The following is a 20,512-nucleotide window of genomic DNA, read 5'->3' as shown; positions in this document are numbered from 1 at the left end:
GTACTTGTGGCGTGTATCGAACGTGCTCGGGTCATTGGGGTCACGCCACAGTCGGCGATGACCTCAATGACCCTTGCGCGTTCGATACACGCCACAAGTACTGCTGCGATATCACAGCCAGCCTCAGTCACCTCTATTTCCCCGTACTTCTGGATTAATCCTTTCAGTTTATGTTTCCCATCTCGTGTACCAATGTTTTTGGTTCGGATACCAGTGTTCGAACATAATTCTGCTCCAGTCTAATTTTGACCAGCGTTTTCATGTTAGCAGCCATATTTATTGTACCATGTTCTGTCAGGTGACTAACCTCCGCCATCTTGAACAAAATTCTGTTCAAGATGGCTACCCGGTACCTGACCCTATATTTCCCCACGCCCTCTACGGGGGAAATGGATCAGGGAACCAGACTATGGAATTAGGCTGGCTTTGCCATACCGTTGAGGGCATATCAGTGAAGGGCAGAGATTACATTTGCTGTTTAGTGAACAGGGGCTCTGAGAATCAACTCTAACTAATTGTCATAAGGTTTGTGATCTGTTGTTTACATCACATTTAATGTTTTTTTTCTGTGCTAAACTATCATTATCAAGCCATGGGAAAGGTTGTGAGTGTGCATGTATAGATTATGTTGAACGTTGTAATATAGTATACATGTATGTGTTTATTAATAACAGTCCATTGCATATATCAGTGACCCCAAAAAATGTTGTGGGATGTGCAGATGAACAAGCTTCTCTTTCTTATTATTGCAAGGTTTCTGAAAGTTTAGTGAAAAACCTAATGTTTTGTTGATCAGCATTGGTTTTGGACTTTTAATCCCTGTTTCCCAAGTACAGCATGTCAAACCACAGAGCAGAAAACAAGGGAATGGAGCAAATATGGCGGCGATACAGCCAGACACCAACCAGCATTTTTCACTAGGCTTGTTTGATATGTTGTGCACAGTAGCCGATACTGTTACACCTTTATGGATGGCAATATGCTGACCTCATAACAATACATTGTGATGAAGAGACTGGGGGTGATACTGCGCTCACCTCAGATGACCTTATTATTAACTCCGCAAATTGACAAAAAAAACTGTAAATTTTAACATGGATGTTGTGATATCCACTCTCTCAGTTACAAAAAGGGATTAAGCCGGGATGTCTATTCTGAACTTATACAAAGTTGATGTATTGGGTTTATATATCATTGAATCCAATCTTGCATGTCTTTATATTATTGCATACATGTATAAATATAGTTAGGCAGCCTCAAATCATGGCTGGGAATGCATTTGCTATTTTAAATCTTGTTCTAAATCTAAATGTAGTTTAATAATTTCACTTCCATTTTCCCTGTTATATACATGTACTGCTCGGTACACTCATCCTATTAAAAAAATTAGTATAATACCAAACTGGTGGTTTACGATGGGATAATCTGTGCATACTTTAATTTAGTTCGATCTCAGGGATGAGCCTTGATCATTTTCAGATCCACTAGCCCAATGATTTGTAACCAAATAAAATCACTCGCTAATCCCCAATTTCCACTATCCCACTGCTCAACGTTTTAGTTACCAGCAACAGTTAAATGATTTACTAGTCTATAAGGCCCTCTACTGTCTCTGGTTAGGCTTTTAGAAACAAAAAAGCCTGATATATAAACACTACAAAATGCAGCCTGTGTGCTTAGGCGAGGGGATTTTCTCACTTCTATATATCCTGGTTCTGTATAGTGCAGCTAACTTTTAATTAAACATACAGAAATGGAGAGTTGTTAGGTTTCATTAAAAAATGTGTTGTCACCACCAATAGTTACAGAATCTGTTGGGGCAGTAGAGTACTCAATGGTGAAAAAAATATTTTGACACCCTCAGCACCGGTGTCTTTTAGCAGGAATTTTCCTGGCCATTGTGAAATTACAGCTGTATTCTTTAGCCCACAGCTTTTGAGTTAGCCATCATTCACTCTGTGCGTCATTGGTTTAATGTGAATTTACTCAACCTGACAATTGCTACATGTATACAGCTTATGGTGAAGTGAGTGCAAGTATGCAGTAATATTTCCAGCCTTAATTTATGGCAGAAAGGAGAATTTACAAATACCAGTGGTGTATGCGCTGTCATGTACAGAACATAATGTAGTGTGTAAGCAATTAGAAGTGATTAGTCGTCAGTCTGAATTACCCTAGCAATAACATTAACCCTTTGAGCACTGTAATTTTCCTCCCCAAAATATCAGGGCAACATTTTATCAATTTTTATGAATTTTTCTGTAATTTTTTCCATGATTTTGGACCAAATGGACATACATTTTTATGGGCTGCACTTTTTGACCAAAATTTTGGGAAAAATCTGAAACAAATTGTCTACATCTGAAAGAAATTGTTGGTTTTGTATAGTATAAATGCAACAAAAATCGACTTTGGCACTCAAAGGGTTAAGTTGGTCAGTGATTATACGGATAACAGCATGGCAAAATTTCATAAAATTAATGTTTTACTCTGTTTCGTTGCTGTATTCCCATTTCTGTTGATTAACCAGTAGATTGATGACAGCCATTAAGAAAGGCAAAGACTAAAATAGTATGGGCAATATTTCTTTACCTTATTGTATTAGTCTTGTTTTCATTGGCCCAAACAGAATCAGCCTATGCCTAGACAGCCACAGTGATGTGTGCCATGAATGCAAATGAACATGTGGGAATTTACCAATGCGTAACAAATGATGAAAGTCCTGATATCATAAAGAAATTAAACCAAGGAATTGATCATGTGCTATATACATGTAATTTGTAATTTACCAGAAAGGATAAGAGATATATTAAACCTGACATGATTGTTCATCCAGTCAAAATGTTGAACTAGTTATTGTCATTATTATAAAGTCTCTATTTCAGATTTATAGAAAATAATCCATAGCAAAATAAACAACAGACAAATACACACAGTAAAATACATGTAGATGCTTGCTCCAAATACTCCACAAATCACTGTGATAACATGGAGAATAAATAAAGATACAACGCTAGGTGTTATAGTTTTTGTCAGTTACATGTGCAGCACATGTATGTTGTAATTTACATTGAAAAGCTAATAATTTTAGAAGGCTTTTAAAGTTTCAATTTCTCAAGTGTAGTATTTTTAAACACCATATACACATATAATGAGGATACTCATCATACTGTAGCCCAAGTCTGTCCTCCAGCCATCGTATCACTGAAAATTCTGCAATTACTTCCTGTATCAATAAATTTCCCTTGGCTCAGCTTGGGATTTCATAGCATGGCATTTGATTTATGCATGTGATTATGTTTGGCATTCAGATATCACATCTCCTATTCCAGGGTTCCAGTTTGACCATTTTGTCCACTATTGATCAGGGAATGCAGGGGTGATTAATGCACCATTCTTAATAAGTTTATAAATAAAATCAAAATCAAATTCTTTATCACTGACAAATGCATTTATACCTATAGTGACATGACATGTCTATGATACATCCGAGTACTTGCTCTGTTAGTGCCAATCCCTGGGGTGCCAATGTAATCTAGCTTTGCTTATGAATTTCAAGCAGTGTGATAAGGTTTATACTTTAAAACAGACCTCTAACACTGCCCTCATTCAGAAGTCACGTCACAGGGGACACAACACCTGTATACAAGCATGATTGCTCTTTGAGTCAGCTTTGCACAAAATTTCTGCTTCAATACAATGTCCTTGATTCTCTCTGTGTTGTTGATATCCAGGTTCTGTGTGACTTTCAATAAGTAATAAAATTTGATTACACGCAGTGGCCTCTGCTGTAGCACATAGATAACAGCAATGTATGGCAAATTTTTGAAAAGTCATGAAATACTGTATGGTCTTATTCTGTGCTTTTCATTTACAGTTCGAAAAGAATGGGCAGTGTATGAAGATGGAGCACTTGCTCACAGGTTACAGGAAGAAGAAAGTGAGTGGACTAATCATGTACCTTGTACTGTTTTCATACAATTTCTCTCCCCAACCTGTGATAAAACTCAAGTATTTCTAATAATAGAGGTGGTTGTGATTTATCAATATAAAGTGAAGTAAATGGCTGAATGACACAAACATTTAAGGAAACAAGATGTATGTGTGTAAACTGCTTCACGATTTGAAGAGTACCAATGTTTTCAAATTTTTTTGTACATATAAGGGTTCAGCAGTTCCTGTTAGGTACAAAAATTATTAGTCCCCACGGACACCGTCCGGGGGGACTTATAGGTTTGGTCATGTCCGTGCGTGCGTGCGTGCGTGCGTGCGTGCGTGCGTGTGTGCGTGCGTCCGTCCGTTCACACAGATATCTCAGAGATGCAAGAAGCGATTTCATTCAAACTTGGTACAAGGATTACTTCATATGTCATACAGATGCACGTCGATTTGTTTTGGGATACGATCCAATATGACCGCCAGGCGGCCATTTTATTACGATTTTTTCATGTACAGAGCCATAACTCAGACATGTTTCAACCAATTTTATTCAAAGTTGGTACAAGGACATTGACCAATGTCATAGATATGCACGTCAATTTTTTTGTGATACGATCCAATATGGCCGCCAGACGGCCATTTTATTACGATTTTTTCATGTACAGAGCCATAACTCAGACATGTTTCAACCAATTTTATTCAAAGTTGGTACAAGGACATTGACCAATTTCATTGATATGCACGTCGATTTGTTTTGTGATACAATCCAATATGGCCGCTAGGCGGCCATTTTATTACAATTTTTTCACATACAGAGGCATAACTCAGGCATATCTCAACTGATTTTATTCAAAGTTGGTACAAGGACATTGACCTATGTCATACATATGTACGTCGATTTTTTATGTGATACGGTCCAATATGGTTGCTAGGCAGCCATTTTATTACGATGTTTTCATGTACAGAGCCATAACTCAGACATATTTCCACCAGTATCATTCAAAGTTGACATTGACCTATTTCATACATATGCTCGTCAATTTGTTTCACGTCATGTAGCAGTAACATGTCAATTATTGAAGTTTCGTAAGTAGGCTGATATGTCAAGAAATATGTACTGCATCAAATTCATGAAACTTTATACAGATGTTAACCGATGTTAAGCTCACATTGCTTTAACATTGAAAAAGACATTTATCAGTGTCATTTTAATTAATTTGTAATTGCATAAGTAATGAACTTTCCTAATTAGGGTGATATAGCCACAAATTAATACAACGTCAAATGTGATGAAACTTGATACAGATGTTGATCTCATAGTGTTGTAAATACTGCATCAAACTTTATGAAATATGGTACCAGTGATAATCTGTTAAGTGTTAGAATTGTATGCAAAAATGTTTTGCAACATCCTGTTGATTAATTCCTAGTTGACTCATTTTATGAACTTTAGGATGGTGCCTACATTGGTTTTATGTTTTCATCACCATGGAACTCATTCTTGGCCATTGAGCGCCATCTGTATCAAAGTATTTTTATCACAGACCTAATTAATGAAGAGGACTCTATCCTCTCTGAGGACATGTAATCAAAGTACCCATTTTTAACAAGTGGGGACTGTGTCATCAACGATGACTTGTTAAAATAGAGAAAACCTGTCAAACGTTTTTGTAATTTTGGTGTTATGTTTGTGTAAAGGCTTGATTCTTGCATGATTGGATGTATCCATGGCTGAGAAATACTACTCCAGTATATGGTTCTACAAGAAATTTTACACTGTTAAAATTGTTTTCTGCCCAAATCCTTTATCTTATGATTGTCATAATTTATATTACAAAGGTTTAACAATTATATTTCCTTTGATTCAGTGTTTCTACAACCTGTACAGGTTGTATTTTTATTTTTATTTTTTTCTGCTCATAAAAGTTCTTTTTTTTCTACTCCTAAGATCATGTCTAGCTGCCCAGTGTTCAATATTGCAAAACAGTCTGAATTAGTGCATGTGCGCAATGCCTGATGTTACTGTTAACAACTGAATTTGTTTAGTAGAATTGATTTGTCGACCATGACATTTTCTGTTTATAATGTGAATACATTTTATTTCAACAAACTTCATATTTCAACAGGAAGGAGAATAAAATGTGTGCTGTATGGACAAAAATAATGTATATACTATCAAAAGCCCTTCTTACTCTGATCTGTTCTACAAAATGCCATGAGGAAAAATTATTATAATTTTTTATGTTTCCATGTTTGCTTTCCTCGTAGTTGGTACACACTATTCTGGAAATATCCAGAGGCGGCAGACGGTTCGTAAAGACATAGAAACTGCCAAGGTTGTTGCCGGAGATGAAGCTTTGGAGGCATTTGAAGCAGAGCAAGAGATGGCCAGACGGCAGTTAGAAATGTAAGAATTTTATGTGTGGGCATCTGCATTGTATACAGTGTTTCTGACAATGAAGAATGTTTAGGGAGTTTTGTCCTAAAAACAGCAAAAAATGTCAAGATTTCTCCTATTTGTATTAGTCTTGAAAGTTAATCATTAAAGGTTTTAGATTTGTTTCTGGCATCAGAAATTACAGGAATTTGGTAAAAAAATTGGCAGTATTGCCACAGTCTGACACCATGATGCGTATCTGTTCTCTATATTTGTGCTCATGGGCTGCCACAAATAGAATGTTATGTTCCTTTTGACCATGTCAAGAATTGAAATGCGTTATCCTATGGAGGGGTTTGTAGAAAGTTTGCCTTTTTACTCCATTCATTTTTCTCCATTGGTCAAACCAATTCATTAAAACCAATTTGATTGTACCACTTCTGGCATGAAACATGTTGACATACAATTACATACATGCAGAAATTAGAGTCAGCATATGGCAGTCTAGAGAAAACATCCTCCCAACAGTTGATATTTTAATAACTCATTTACAAAAAACTTGAATATCCCAGTGTCAACCAGTGAGATCTACTGTACATGTATGCAACCTCAAATTATGATTTGCATTTAATTTGCATAAATTTCCTACCTACATGTATTTGTAAGAATGGACATTACTTTATCACAAAATTACTGTAAAGACAGGTCTGATAAATCTTGCACTTCTCAAGGATAACTAGAGAGATGATAAGTATGTACTGCGTATTAAATCAGAAATTTCTGGAGTGTGAAATTTAACCTATTCACCCAAATGCCTTGCAAACGGGTTCAAAATTACCATTAACCCAATTAGAGCTGTAATTTTTCCAGCCAAAATTTCAGTGCAACATTTTACCAATTTTTATGAATTTTTCTGTAATTTTTTTGATAGTTTTGGACCAAATGGATATATTGTTTCATAGGCAACAGTTCTTGACCAAACTTTGGGAAAAATCTGAAAAAAAATTGTCTAGACCCGAAAATAATTTCCGGCATCATATTCTATAAAGGCAACAAAAACTGACTTTGGCATTGAAAGGATTAATACAAATTGGTTTGGGGGCAAAACATGGTGGTGAAGGGGAATGTTGTGTGCTGGGAGTTTGAATGATATATGGCTTTGTAACTTGACAGAGCCATATCTGCAAAGTATTACCTGTAGACATGAAGTATTCAGGCTGTTGACCCATACAGTAGAGAGCTTGAAAGTAGCAGATCTGCTGTCACAGGAGGGCAATTCTACACACACTAGCATATATCCTTCAATCACATTAGCAGTCATAAAAATTCAAACTGCCAATTTACGTGTCTTTTGGGTTGCCATAAAACTGCAGTAAATTTTTACAAAAAATGGTCAATCTCTAGAGTCCACAAAGAGATCTCAGCACACACATTTCATTTCAAATTTCTTTTCGAGATGCTGAAATTCCTAATATTGCAATGCATACATGCAGGAAGTACAGAATATTAAGTGAAGTAATTTACACGTCAAATGGTGACATAGAATTGAAATTCAGGACTACCAGAATAGTATTTACTGTCCTATGATTTTTGGTCAAGCCATTACTTAAATGCACTCAAAACAGTCAAGTGCTCTTTCTGTATATTAATATTGCATCTATTTGATCATTTGCCCTTCGATATGATGTTTGATCTGTGCAATATAAAAACTTTTTATTCCTTTATCAACATTGATGTGTATCACACAAGCCTTGTTTACTTCTTTTGCTGGTTATATAAGGATACATAGATGACAGTCTTGGTAAAGAATTTATATGTCGAAATCTAGTACGCAATCATACCTGTTTCTTTCCAATGCTATTGTTCAGTGGTGAAATTAGACATGTACATGGGAATAGCAAAAATAGGGTTGCAAAGATTGAGAAACTTAAATTTGTTGTATTAAATAAAAAAATCGTAACATCATACAATCATCCACACGTGCACATTACCTGTGTATTATCTTTAATTTTACTGCAAAACATCAAAATGTGTACAAATTTTGTTAGCAATGAATAAAACCAGTTATCTTTTGTTCCACAGTGAAGAAATGGACAGACAAGCTGCTGAGCAACTTTATCAACAGTTATTAGAGGAAGAAAGATCTGTTTACGAACGACAAAAAAGTCAAGAAGACGCAGATGCAGTAAGTTACAGTGACAGTGTATTTGTGTTACATTTTATTTTGATTCCAACCATTCTTATGACATGCCTCGTATATCAAACATAGCACACTTCATAGGATTCAATGGTAACTCATCGATGACGTCCCGGGCCGCATAATCATAACCTGACTGAAAGTGAACCGGAACTATTGTCAACTTGACAACATTCAGATTTAAAAATGTTCAGATTACATGTTTTATGTAGGAAGTCCGGCTTTTTAGAAAATTATGCATGAAAAATCGAGAAACTGCATAACAGTGATTTAAATATATTAATGCGTCATTGAAAAAATCTCCAAGAATGTCATCAAGATTTTAGAGGCAAATGTGGCAATTGAAACTATAGAAATCACATATCAATTTTTCTGACTATGTGCTGCAGCAATAAAGACAGGTTTAATCCTTTCACCCCCCATTTCCCTGTCTGGAGGTCCAAATTTACCATAGAGAATGATGGGATCGGCTCAAACCAGGGTGGTGAAAGGGCTAATTAATGGACAAAATTTGTCCGAATTTCTATTTCTGTCCACAGAGTGCAGCAGAAGTCACCCAATACATTGCTATATGAGTAACAAAGTTTCAATCTTGATTTGTGCTACTTCTGTCATCAAGATTGCAGGGTTTGATGCAATATTTACTGTGTTCATTTCTCTATATTAGGAATATGCCAGACATTTACAACAGAAGGAACAGAGGAAATTTGAAAGACATCAACTGAAGAAAAGAGAAAGAGAATTGAGGAGGGAAAGAGAGCAGTTAGAACGACTCATGGCTGAACAAGACAGAGGTTACGGACAAAAAGGTACAAATAAAACCTTGTCTCTTCTGTATTGAAATGCAAGGTAAATCAAGGTGTAAGATTAACCCTTTTCCTGCTGAGCGCCCTTGTCCATTATCCTGCCAAGTCTGTAGAAAACGGCCTCATAATGTGTGCCTGCAAAAGATTGGCTCTCCTGCACGTTATCCTGCCAGGCATTTTGGCAGAAATCGCCCATTTTCAGGGTAGTTTTAGCCCTACTTATACGTGTTAGACTTCGATAATTTCTACATGCCCGTAGACAGGGGAAGGAGCTCAAGGGTTACTGCAGATAAAAATTGAGGTCACCGGCTTTGTTTGCCCCTGGAGTGCGTCATTTTATCGCCGTTTCATGTTTATTTTTTCGGAAATAAACTCCTTCAGTATTGCGCACGTCTGCTAGGCACAAACATCACCTCACTCGTCTGTTAGTCAGAGACCCTGGGAGTCATGCTAGGGGTGCAGCAGCACCGGCAAACCAGTCCTGTTTCCCCAGGGTAGGGTCAATTGAATACGTACCTTCAAAGACTTGGCAGTGTAGCACAAAAACTATGTTTTTGCCGTTGTATTAACGACATGGCTGAGCCATTGAAGCACAGCTCCACATAGTTTAGCCAGCTCATTTGGGAGTTTACCGTTCATTACCGACTTAATCGAGTGGTCCTCAGTCAGGTACGGGTTTGTACCGTCATGGCTTGGGCTGCAGCTAACCAGTGATAACCAGTCACTACACCCAAGTCATCAGTTCACTTTTGCGATGCACGGGCACAACGCAATATGCTTCCATTGTTCTAGCCATCGACGTCTTTACATGCCTGGCGGCCATTGTAATGCTAGCTGAACAGTCCCTGCTAAGTGCAGGCGGTATCCCCGTAGCATTGACCTCATGTCCCCTTTTGAATTCTCCGTATGCAAACAGCGTACGTAGTTACCAATGCGTCGGCAAGAGGATACGTTGCCTGCAAACCAGAGCCAATACTTTGGACGATGGAATAAATAAAAAATCCAAAGCCACGTCCATTGAATGGCACGGCCAAGGCGGTGAAGGACGTTGCCTGGCTTGAACTTGCAGAGCTGAAGCCCAGCTTAATACGTCGGACACCTGTTTGTAATGTATTTCCCAGTTGTTCATATCCGTTCCATCGGAGGAACAAGTCGAGCCGTCCCGTCAAAAATACATTCTCATTTTCAGTCACGCACAACTGAATAAGTGACTTTCGTCTCGCACCATCGGCACCATCTGCCAAGTCGTTTGCAAGAGGTAGCCTTCTAGATTAGCATTGCCGAGTTGGTCAAGTTCGGCAGCAATCTCTATAGTGCCAGGCAGCCAATTACGTCCAACTCCGCCAGAAAACGTCACCATGCTATCCTGCCAAGTCCGCTAAAAAGCGTAAAAAAAACCAGCCCCCCTCGGGTGTGGGGGACTGGCGGACAGGTTTCTGCACCTTTCCCTGTCTATCGACTCCCTGCGAACCCATTTCGAGGGGAAAAGGCGTTCCTTGTCAGAAAACCTGTCCTCGGAGGACCCCTAAACGAACAGGGGATAGCAAAATGTAGTGCCGTCGACTTGGCAGGAAAGGGGGTACCCAAAAAGGGCCCGATTTCGACCGAGTTGGTAGAATAACAGTCATCAGTGTTTAGATTCTGGCTACACCGAATTTCAAGCGGATTTTCACCGACTTGGCAGGAAAAGGGTTAATGGTAGAATGTGCCTCGGGACAGATACTCAGACTATCACATCTTATCAAATTCTTTTCTGATAAACCACTTGTTTGGGCTCATTTTGAAGCTCTGGGAGCAGGACAAAATTTCAAAATCTCAGTTTTCAAAATGTTCAACATCTTTAGTTATTTGGTGAGAGAATGGTGAAAGGTACACTGAGGAAAGTTTGAGCAAAAGTTAGTGTTTCAATTTTGAGGCTCTTTACAGCCTGAAATAATTTTTGTGTTTCCCCTCACCCATACGGAAACATGTTTCCAGTCAGCATTCAGTGTGAGCTGAGGGAACATAGGACAATGATTTCCAAATAATGTTAACATTTCTCCTGTCCTGTGTTACTATTACAATGAAACACAGAGAAAAAATCTCTTGAAAATTTGGTTTAGGGTCATTGCCTCACTTTGCTGTGACTAAAAAGCGATTTTCTCAAGAAGATTGAAACTTACTGGATACAGAGTTTGTATGCTCTAGGAAAGTCCTTGGATTTTAAAGCCCCTGGGGAAAGTCTCGGAAGAGTCCTTAAAAATGAAATTGAAGCCTGGAAAGTTATGGAAAAATTTATAATCCAGCCACAGTTTTCAAAGATTTGCCATGATATGGGAAAAATGATAATGTGCAATTGTATATAAAAATGATATGTTGTAAAAACAATCTCTGGAAAATAGTATTTTGGCCCTAAAAATGTCCTGAAAAAATTGCTGAAAAAGTCCTTCACAGTCTTTGAATTAGAAGTGATTTTGAGTGTATGGAGCCTGTGAATAAATCCAAGAATTAAGGAAGGATAGAGTGTTGTAGATAATCAGATACAGTGATAGTTCTGACAGGAACCTGTCCATGGTGGCATTCTGCTGCTTCTGCTCCTTATCCTGGATTACAGTTTCCAGGAAAACAAGGTCCATTGTGAGTTCTTGGGAAGATATGTCTGCAAGACTTTATGAAACCATATTTATCTTTTATACTGTTTTAATAATGTGATATTTCAACAGGAGGTGTGTATGATGAAGATGACATGACAAACGCTGTCGCCGCAATGAGAGTTGACAAGCCAAGGAAAAGTGATTACCCACCGGATCAGTTGCCCCCGGAAGGTTACGATGAAGACTTTGTACAGAACAACGCTGACAAACGTCTTTCAGATGACATTCCAGGGTATGAAGTCGGCGATGAGGATGTAGTGGATCAAGAAACAAGACAGAATAGACAACTACAAGATGATGAGGTAGGGATGGTTTTGTTTTGAGTGACCTCAAAGTTTCTGAAATACTTACTTGCACATGGCAGCAAAACAGAAGAAACAAAGTTTCAAGTGATATGAGAAAACTCAGTGTTTTTGATTATAGAGAAGAAGTCCATCTTGTAATGCATCTGAAGAGACAGTTCTAAAAGCAATTTGAATAGTCACTTTCATTTTTGCATGTCTGTTTTCATTTTTAATAAATTAAATAAAATTAGCATTTTCATGTTATTTCTGAATAAACTCAAATCTCACATGACTATTGAAATATCAACAGGAGTTTGCCAGGTTACTGGAAGAACAAGAGAGAAAACGTAAAAACAAGCACAAACCAAAGGACATCAGTGAACTTACAGCTCGTGATGAAGAAATCGCCAGGAAGATGCAACAAGAAGAAGAACTGATGGCCAGGAGACATCAGTACAAGAAACATCAAAAAAAGGTTTCTGGAGAAATAGCGGACCTTGATGTAAGTGTGTTTCTGACTATATCCTTTGAAAAAGTGATTTTAGAGCAGTTTTAAAAATATTATTGTCCTCCAAGTATTTTTTTTCTGTGTATCACTATAACAGACCACTTTTAGCGTGGTAAAGTTTTTCCAAAAATGTTTTGAACTGAAGAAGTCTAATTTTTAAGCATGTGTATTTAGTTTTCAAATACAACAGTATGCAGAACTATGGTTTGCAAATATCACACCACTGAGTTCATTCATGTGAAAGGATTTTTCTGAATAATGAAATGAAACTCACCTGATGAGCAAATGACATCTTCAAAAATCAGATCTGATGTTTCAGTGGAGAGACAATTTCTTTTCTGCAATACTTATCATGTGCATCTGTAAGCTTTGATAGAGGGATTGTATGGAACCAAAACAGCATTTCCATATTTGTAGATGAGGTCCCAAATATTGTCTGTTAGTTTGTGCTCATTATTGTCGTGATGTCCATTACTATAGCCGCTAGTTCCACTGAGGGCTGACCACCCACGGCAGCAGTCAGTTCCAGCCAAGATCAAATATGGAGAGGGCGGTATCACTCTGACAAGTTACAAGCAATCCGTAAGTGGTTCCATCACATCTTTCTTCGTTCACTTTCTTTCAGAATGTACTGTCTGGCATATTTGATGATTCTCAAGACCTGAAATATAACCTTGTCGTCATATCAAGAGATGTGAAAGTCAACCGGCCTGCTGGTCATTTGACCACTTTGATCATAAAAATTATATATTCGACTCTTTGTCAAGTGAACTGTGTGAAAATTATGACTAAACTTTTAGAATTGAAAGAATTTGTATGTTGAAATGTCAAATGTCAAGTAAATTCCAACTGCTTTTTGGTGAGAAATTATTACTGAAATTTATAGGATTGTCAAGATGATATTGAAAAGCTGATATTTTAAAATAGGAATTTCTACTTGAATCATAATCTGAATACAAAAATTCTAAGGTTGAACTGTGATAGTGAGCAGTGGTTGTACTCTTCCATTCAAGTTATCATTTGCTTACTAAAGACACAACATGCCCTGTGACTTAACCCCCACCCCATTTTGCTGTGTGGAGGTCCAATTTTGACAAGAAAACAATAGGACTGGGCCAAACCATGGTGGCAAAAAGGTAGAACTCCTTGATCTAGGATGGGTAATATTTCAGGTCCGGAGAATTGAAAGTAAATCTCCATGGACGATTCTGGCATGAATGAGCTGATCACTTTGGAATGGAAATGAAACTTTCCATGGAATGAAATAATTACTGGCATTGAATGTGCATGTATCTGCTGGAATGACATTACTGCGTGGAATGATAAGTGAATGCCCTGGAATGGAATTTCCCTTCACTTCCATGGAGTTTGCATTTCATCCAAGGCATGGGAATGTAGTCCGTTGGAATGACCTGAATGACCTATTAATTACTGATAGCAATTCAGTGTAGTCGATGCAACATTCATAATATTGTACATGTTTGTTTTGATTTCCTTCACTCTTACTTGTAAATAATACGTCATTTGTATATTTTCTACCCCTCTCTCATTACAATTTGGTTGAACCCAGTGGTTTAACTCAGTATGGTACGACCCAATTGTAGGGAAATGGGGGTAAAAGGATGAATCCCCTGCAGTTGATAGTCAAAAAGTGGTGTTCGTGTACCTCTCATTAATTAATTGATACAATATACAAGTTTTTTGTTTTGCAGAAGTGCTGTTTGCTTGAAAATTCGCTGATACAAAGACTTGATATGCACTACAGAAAACAAAACAGTGAAAACAAAACTTTCTTTGCTTTGATAACCTCATACATGTGGTCAGCATTTGGTATAATGGAGCAAATGTATCCTGCAATGCCCATTAGTTAATGTTCGTTTTGTTGTCAGCAGTCTTAACCTTTCCTTACCGAGCACATCTGCACTGCGTGTTTTACTGAGTAACGTTGTCCAGTAAATACATGTTCAGCTATATATGCCACAGTCACTAAAGCCCTATTGGCATCACAAAACAGAAAGAAACTTCAAAAAATTATTGCATATTGCTTGTAATAAAAAATGAAGACACTGTATTTTCTTTCATGAAGTTTGAAAATCCTCTGGGTACCTCAGCATTTCAATGGACAATGATGAAAAATGACTCAAAAATCCATGAATTTGGTGCACAGTTCTTGGTAATTCTATTTGTCCATTGTGACCCTTAACCTTTCAAGCAAAGGATGATCATTATCAGCAGTTGCATTGTACAATTAAACCTGATCAGAAGAAGCAACCATGGGTTCTTCCAATATACGTGTTTTGTCTTTAATATTCTATCTTTGTCTCAACTTAAATCTTCTCAGCACAAAATGTGTTCACACTCTCTCTAATCTGAGCAATTATAAGGCATTTTTTTCTCTCTGCATGCTACTAAAACCGCACTTTCATTCCTCAAGATTCTCAGCTCTTTCAGCCTACCTCTGTAGGGGGAAATGGAACAGTCCGAACCCAGGGAATCATAAGGAATGTTCCAAAGCAATGCAGAAAGCATGGGAGAGTAATACTCATCGCACAGCTGTCAGTAAGATTGGATAACAACAAACAACTTTTGTTTGTCTCTGTGCGTTGACTTCTTTAACATTTCACTGCAAACCCTTGCACTGATCAAAGTGAGTTTTGGACTGACGTTTTTTGAAAATTGGAAAATATAACACCATGATTTCGGTAACATTTTAATATTGATGCATGTGGCATGATTTTCATAACAGTAAAAGCTGCCCTTCTTAGAAGTTTGGTAACTGCCCTACTGACATTTCTACACATTTTTGTAGTTTCTGTAATATTTGAAATTACAAATCATTAATCACAAATGCAAAACTCAATTAAACTAATCTCAACAATAGCAGTTTGGAACATTCTCAGATTTCTATCCCAACAGCAACATCAAAGAATATTGAATTTTATATTTTCACAAAGAATTTTTGTTGACAAGGAGTTGTATGGAACACTTACCTTTTGAACAAGCCACTTTAAAATTCACTGTCAAGGCACACAATAGCTGCACAGTTTGTTTTATTTTCAAAAAATTAAATTCTCATTGTTTGTCGTAGATTTATCTCAATGTAACAAAATTTCACAGTGTTTATAGTAAACTGTCTTTTGTTCAAAACTTACTTTTCACTGTAGACACGGTGGACACTTAAATATGTATATGTCTAATGTGGTCATCAAAATTTTGTCAAACTGCTGAAATAAATGGTTTTTTTTCGTCTGTGTCAACAAGTTGCCGTTCTGAGCAAACTATCTGAACTGTTGCATTCTGGGATAGAAATGAAAATAAAGCCTTATAGTTTGCCACATTCTTGGTTGAAAGTTCAGAGGTCACGATCAGAATGCAAGGGTTTTGTTTTGAAATCCTCCCAGGTTTTCTCTGCCTCCCTGTTCTTTGACTCTCTTTTTTGATCTCTTCTATTGACTTTGCAGAGGAAAAGGCAATCCAATACAAGTGGGAAACCCACCAACATCATCACACAATCCTGTAGCTTGGCTGAACCCTATGAGTACACGCTCAGTAGCAGCAACTGCTTCCCCAGACCCTCCCACATCCCTCTGAACCACTCCTCTCTCATTCTAACCCAGCAAGATTTCACTAGCCACCAGACTGTGGACTCTGCGACTAAAGACGCTGACAGCGCCCTCGCACTGTCACTTGATAACACTAACACCGATCCTGACCTGATCTCGAACCAGCCTGTAGATCCCAAACAAGATGCAAAAAGCCACCTTGATACTAATACTCAGCAAAGCTGCAGCACTGATTCAGAGGGACTGAACCTTGCTAATGTTGAAAATAGTAAAAGCCCAGTTGAGCCTGCCAAAGTCCTAGACACAGACACTTCAGTGCAGACAAATTTTTCCTCAAAAGTGAACAGTAGTGAGCCCTCAGAATCTGACCACAAAAATTCTAAGAACACTGAAAAAATTGAGGATGATAATAAATCACTGCATCAACCTGAATTGAATAAAATACTTGATTCAGACTCGCATACTGGAGAAACAACTCTCCAGAACACTATAATTGAGCAAAAACCAACTGTAGTAACGCCTACAAAGACTAAACTTGAGAAGAGTATAGAAAAGTCTGTAAGCAGTGGTTTGAGTCCACAGAGAAAGATTGTTTGTATCTCAGAGACTGACTCCAGCAATAAATCTCCACAAAAACAGTCCTATGGAGAGTTCTGGATATGTGAGGAAGACGAGTATGTGTTCAAAAGGACTTCAAGTTTCACGGAGAAAATTAAACGAGTAATCAAACCCGTGAAGAGGTACTCGTCGAATCAGAACCTGAGAAAATGCACGGAGACGGCAGTTGTTGTTCAGAGCAGTAGGCAGTTCCAGATGAATGCTTCCCCAAAGAAAGGTAAATTGAAGGAGGAAATCAGTGAGGAAGCTGTTACAATCAAACTGACAGATGTTTCGGTCAGTGAAGATTCAACGCCTGTAGAGGGCGATACAAGTGCCTTGCTGACAAAGGAACAAGTGGGCATACAAAGTGATGTGATACTGTGCAATAAGGAAAACTCGGAACAGTCGGAATCGGGAAGCAAAATCTCATCTTCGCAGATTGTTCCTGAAAGCGATGGAGATGCCGTGCAGAAGTGTGGAATATCGGGACAAGTATGGGAAAAGTCAAAGCTCAATCCAGACGATAATTCCACAACAGGCGATGATAAACACATCCATAGTGTTGGCCATGTATGCATAAACCCTTCTGTGTGTACTGCATGTACAAGTGAAAGTGGCGAAAATAGAAGTATGGACTCCGACAAGAAGGATCACCAAAGTAAACAAACTCCTGTGTGTGTTAAAGCATCTGCAAGTGAAGCTAAGTTGAAAGACAGTTGTGATAATGCAAAAGTATGCACAAAAAGCTCTGATCACAGAAAACTAAATATAGACTATTCTGTTGAAGGAGAATCAGAAATGAACATTTCATCAAAAAGGACTGCAGAAACAGATTCAATAAGCCAAGCTGAAGGCTCTCCTTTACAAGATGATCTTCAAATTGAGAGGAGAAACTCTGCCACAGAACCAGAGAAAAGAAACTTTATACTGCAAATAATTCCCAGTCATGCATCTAGTAAGGAGTCATTGTGTGATAGTGACAATGATGGTTTTCTCTACTCTCCACTCAGAGAGAGTTCCGATGATTTGCCTTCGTCTTCCAGTAGTGAATCCGTGGACCAAAACTCTGTGTTGAGTGACCACTGTTCCTTTCCTGAGGACAGTCCGGACAGTTCACAGTCCAGCAAGCCGTGTGACCACATTACAGGTGTATTATCACAAACAGATGAAGAATCCTCAGATGCAATAGATGTAATTTTGACATCCGTCCATAATGAAAACAGTGACATCGAATCAAGCTCCACAAGTGAGCAAGATTCATTTGACAATCCATCAGATTTAGAAAAAACTGCACAAAGTGACAGACTGGAAAAAAGCAAACAAACAACTCAACTAAATGAAGCAACCAATCAAACTTATGTTGGAGATTTTGAAATGTTTGTCAAACCAACCAGAAGACAATTATTAACTAGTAGTCACGCTGAGGAACAAAATCTGTCGATAGGAAACTCAAGCTGCTCCAGCAATTCTGAAAGTTCTTCTGCCGGGACTTGCAAAGCAGAGGACCAGGAACATGAATTATGCAAGGATAATGCAGCGATTGGCCAAACAGAGGACCAGAACCGTGTCAGGATTGGCCTTCCAGAGGACCAGGAACATGAATTTTCAAGTTCAGAAGATGATATCATAGCAACAGATGCATACTGTATTGATCTTTCTGACTGTTCAAGTGATGAGAGTAGTAGCTCTGAGGATTTCAGCGTACCTGCGTACCAAAGGACTTGTGTGCCAGTGCCTTTATCTCAAAATTGTATTATGCTCACTCAGGAACATTTTATGCAAAAGAAACCAGGAGAGCAAGTTGTGGACAATGTGGAAGCAGCTGATGATCAGATATCACAAGAGGGGACAAGTGGCCACCAGGTCGGAGAAACAGGTGATACAGACAACAGCAGCAGCCAGCAAGACTTGATGTCCATGTCAGCAGAAGACATTGAATGTTCTTGCAGTGCTGCAGAAATTCCAGGGGAACAGACTGTTGAATACACCACATCAACAACTGTAAGCAGTGACTGTCAACAGACTACCGGTACAGAACCTGCGGTTGAGGACACAGCAAAGATATCACCACTTGATACTGGACAACAAACTAACAGAGAAACTGGATCAGCAGTTACAGAGAAATCAAAGGCCAGTTCTCTCACGGAGGGAAATGATATTTGCAATGAAGTTGGTCATCATGGTTCGAATTCTAAGGTCAAAGGAAAGGAATATGTCTCTCAGGAGGAAAATTTACAAAGTATAGCTACTTCTGCGTGTGTAGCTGTGAGTGCAAAAGATAAAAGGACTGTCACTGAAGAGCATCCTAGTAAAGTTTCAGATCACAAACAGGATGACAAAGACACCAAGGATGGAGATGTTTGTAAAGGTCAAAATCAAGGTCAGACTGACGGGAACCGTAGAGCACCACACTCACCAGAGCGGTTTAGTCTACCAGATCCATTCTCTGTTCAACTAAACAAGGACCTCAATAGTCCAGACTTTTCCACAAAGCCTGAGGGCGGAGAAGAAAGGTTTGCGTCATCTGATGAACATTGCCCAGACAAAGGGTTCCGTGGAAGGTCCAACTCAACAGGGTTCAAACCATCAGTGGCGACATCAGAGTACAAACCATTTGCAGCCAGTAAGGGTAGCAGTGCTAGTGTAAGCAATGTAACATCACACAAAGACAATAACTCAAAAGTGTCTGGACATTTGATACTCCAAGGGACATCACGGAATAATGAAAAAAACGATTCTGAACAATCTCGTGAAAAACCTGCCACAAAGAGGAACAAATCAGTTGATTGGGAGGCTGTAGAAAAACCGAAAGACACTCAAGTTGAAACTTCTACAAATTGCAGTGAGGGTAAAGCTCGGTCTACAGGTAATCTGGCCAAACTTACACCAGTCAAGGAAAATGAAAGTCTCTGGCTTGAGCCGCTCGGAGGGAATAGCCACAAAACTGCCACCACCGTCAACCAGTCACCGAATTCCGTCAAACTGCGACAAAAATCTCAAAGTCCCAGGACGCGACAGTGGAGACACAGCTACCATGGCGGGTCACCTCCGCGATTTGCTGATCCTTGGGTACGGAGAGAGAATTTAGACACTCACAATAAAAATAAAGTAGCTGTAAGTAAAGAAACATCTCAGACAGATTTACCCGCAAACGATGGAAGGACAAATATTGGCGTATTGAGAGGTGCCTACAAGGCGACCCCTGGAGGTTATAGAGGTGAACAAAGACGGCCTATGTCTGTTGCATATCCGCCCCGTGTTTCCTGGGCAACCGTAGCTGATACCCTTGAAAGTGATCTTCCGGGTTTCAGGAAAAGACTTTACAGCGACAGCAGAATCAGGAATGATAGAAGGACGGTTGAATTCCGAAGTTTTCGCAGTCACAGACAAGATTCCTATGGAGTGAGTCAGAGTGCTTCCCATGTGTTAGAGCAGGGTGAAAGTTCAAAAAGTAGGGGTCAGGGGTCGATTATGTCAGGTCAAAGCACTAACCATAGTGAAAGTTATCTAACTAATCCTACTAACCACTCCTGTTATTCCCAAGTGCAGTCTAATAGTAATTCCAAATGTTTCTCTGACAGTAAACGTGCACGCCAATATCCTAC

At 38.6% G+C, this 20,512-nt stretch overlaps 1 protein-coding gene across 4 annotated transcripts in view; it reads left to right on the top strand.

Annotated features, from left to right (window-relative positions):
* The window catches only part of LOC139137456 (serine-rich adhesin for platelets-like), a 43,763-nt gene that overhangs the window by 14,401 nt on the left and 8,850 nt on the right, over positions 1 to 20,512 (top strand). For all 4 annotated transcript variants that reach the window (XM_070705566.1, XM_070705563.1, XM_070705564.1 and 1 more), the window contains exons 2-9: positions 3,878 to 3,940; positions 6,208 to 6,346; positions 8,399 to 8,501; positions 9,181 to 9,322; positions 12,022 to 12,254; positions 12,547 to 12,738; positions 13,225 to 13,326; positions 16,206 to 20,309. In XM_070705566.1, the coding sequence (XP_070561667.1) occupies positions 3,878 to 3,940; positions 6,208 to 6,346; positions 8,399 to 8,501; positions 9,181 to 9,322; positions 12,022 to 12,254; positions 12,547 to 12,738; positions 13,225 to 13,326; positions 16,206 to 20,309 (5,078 nt within the window). The remainder of the gene's footprint in view (positions 1 to 3,877; positions 3,941 to 6,207; positions 6,347 to 8,398; positions 8,502 to 9,180; positions 9,323 to 12,021; positions 12,255 to 12,546; positions 12,739 to 13,224; positions 13,327 to 16,205; positions 20,310 to 20,512) is intronic.

This window comes from Ptychodera flava, chromosome 7 (assembly GCF_041260155.1).
Source record: "Ptychodera flava strain L36383 chromosome 7, AS_Pfla_20210202, whole genome shotgun sequence".
NCBI classification, from domain to species: domain Eukaryota; kingdom Metazoa; phylum Hemichordata; class Enteropneusta; family Ptychoderidae; genus Ptychodera; species Ptychodera flava.
The sequence above is the reverse complement of the archived record's forward strand: the minus strand, read 5'-3'. Positions and strand labels throughout refer to the sequence as shown.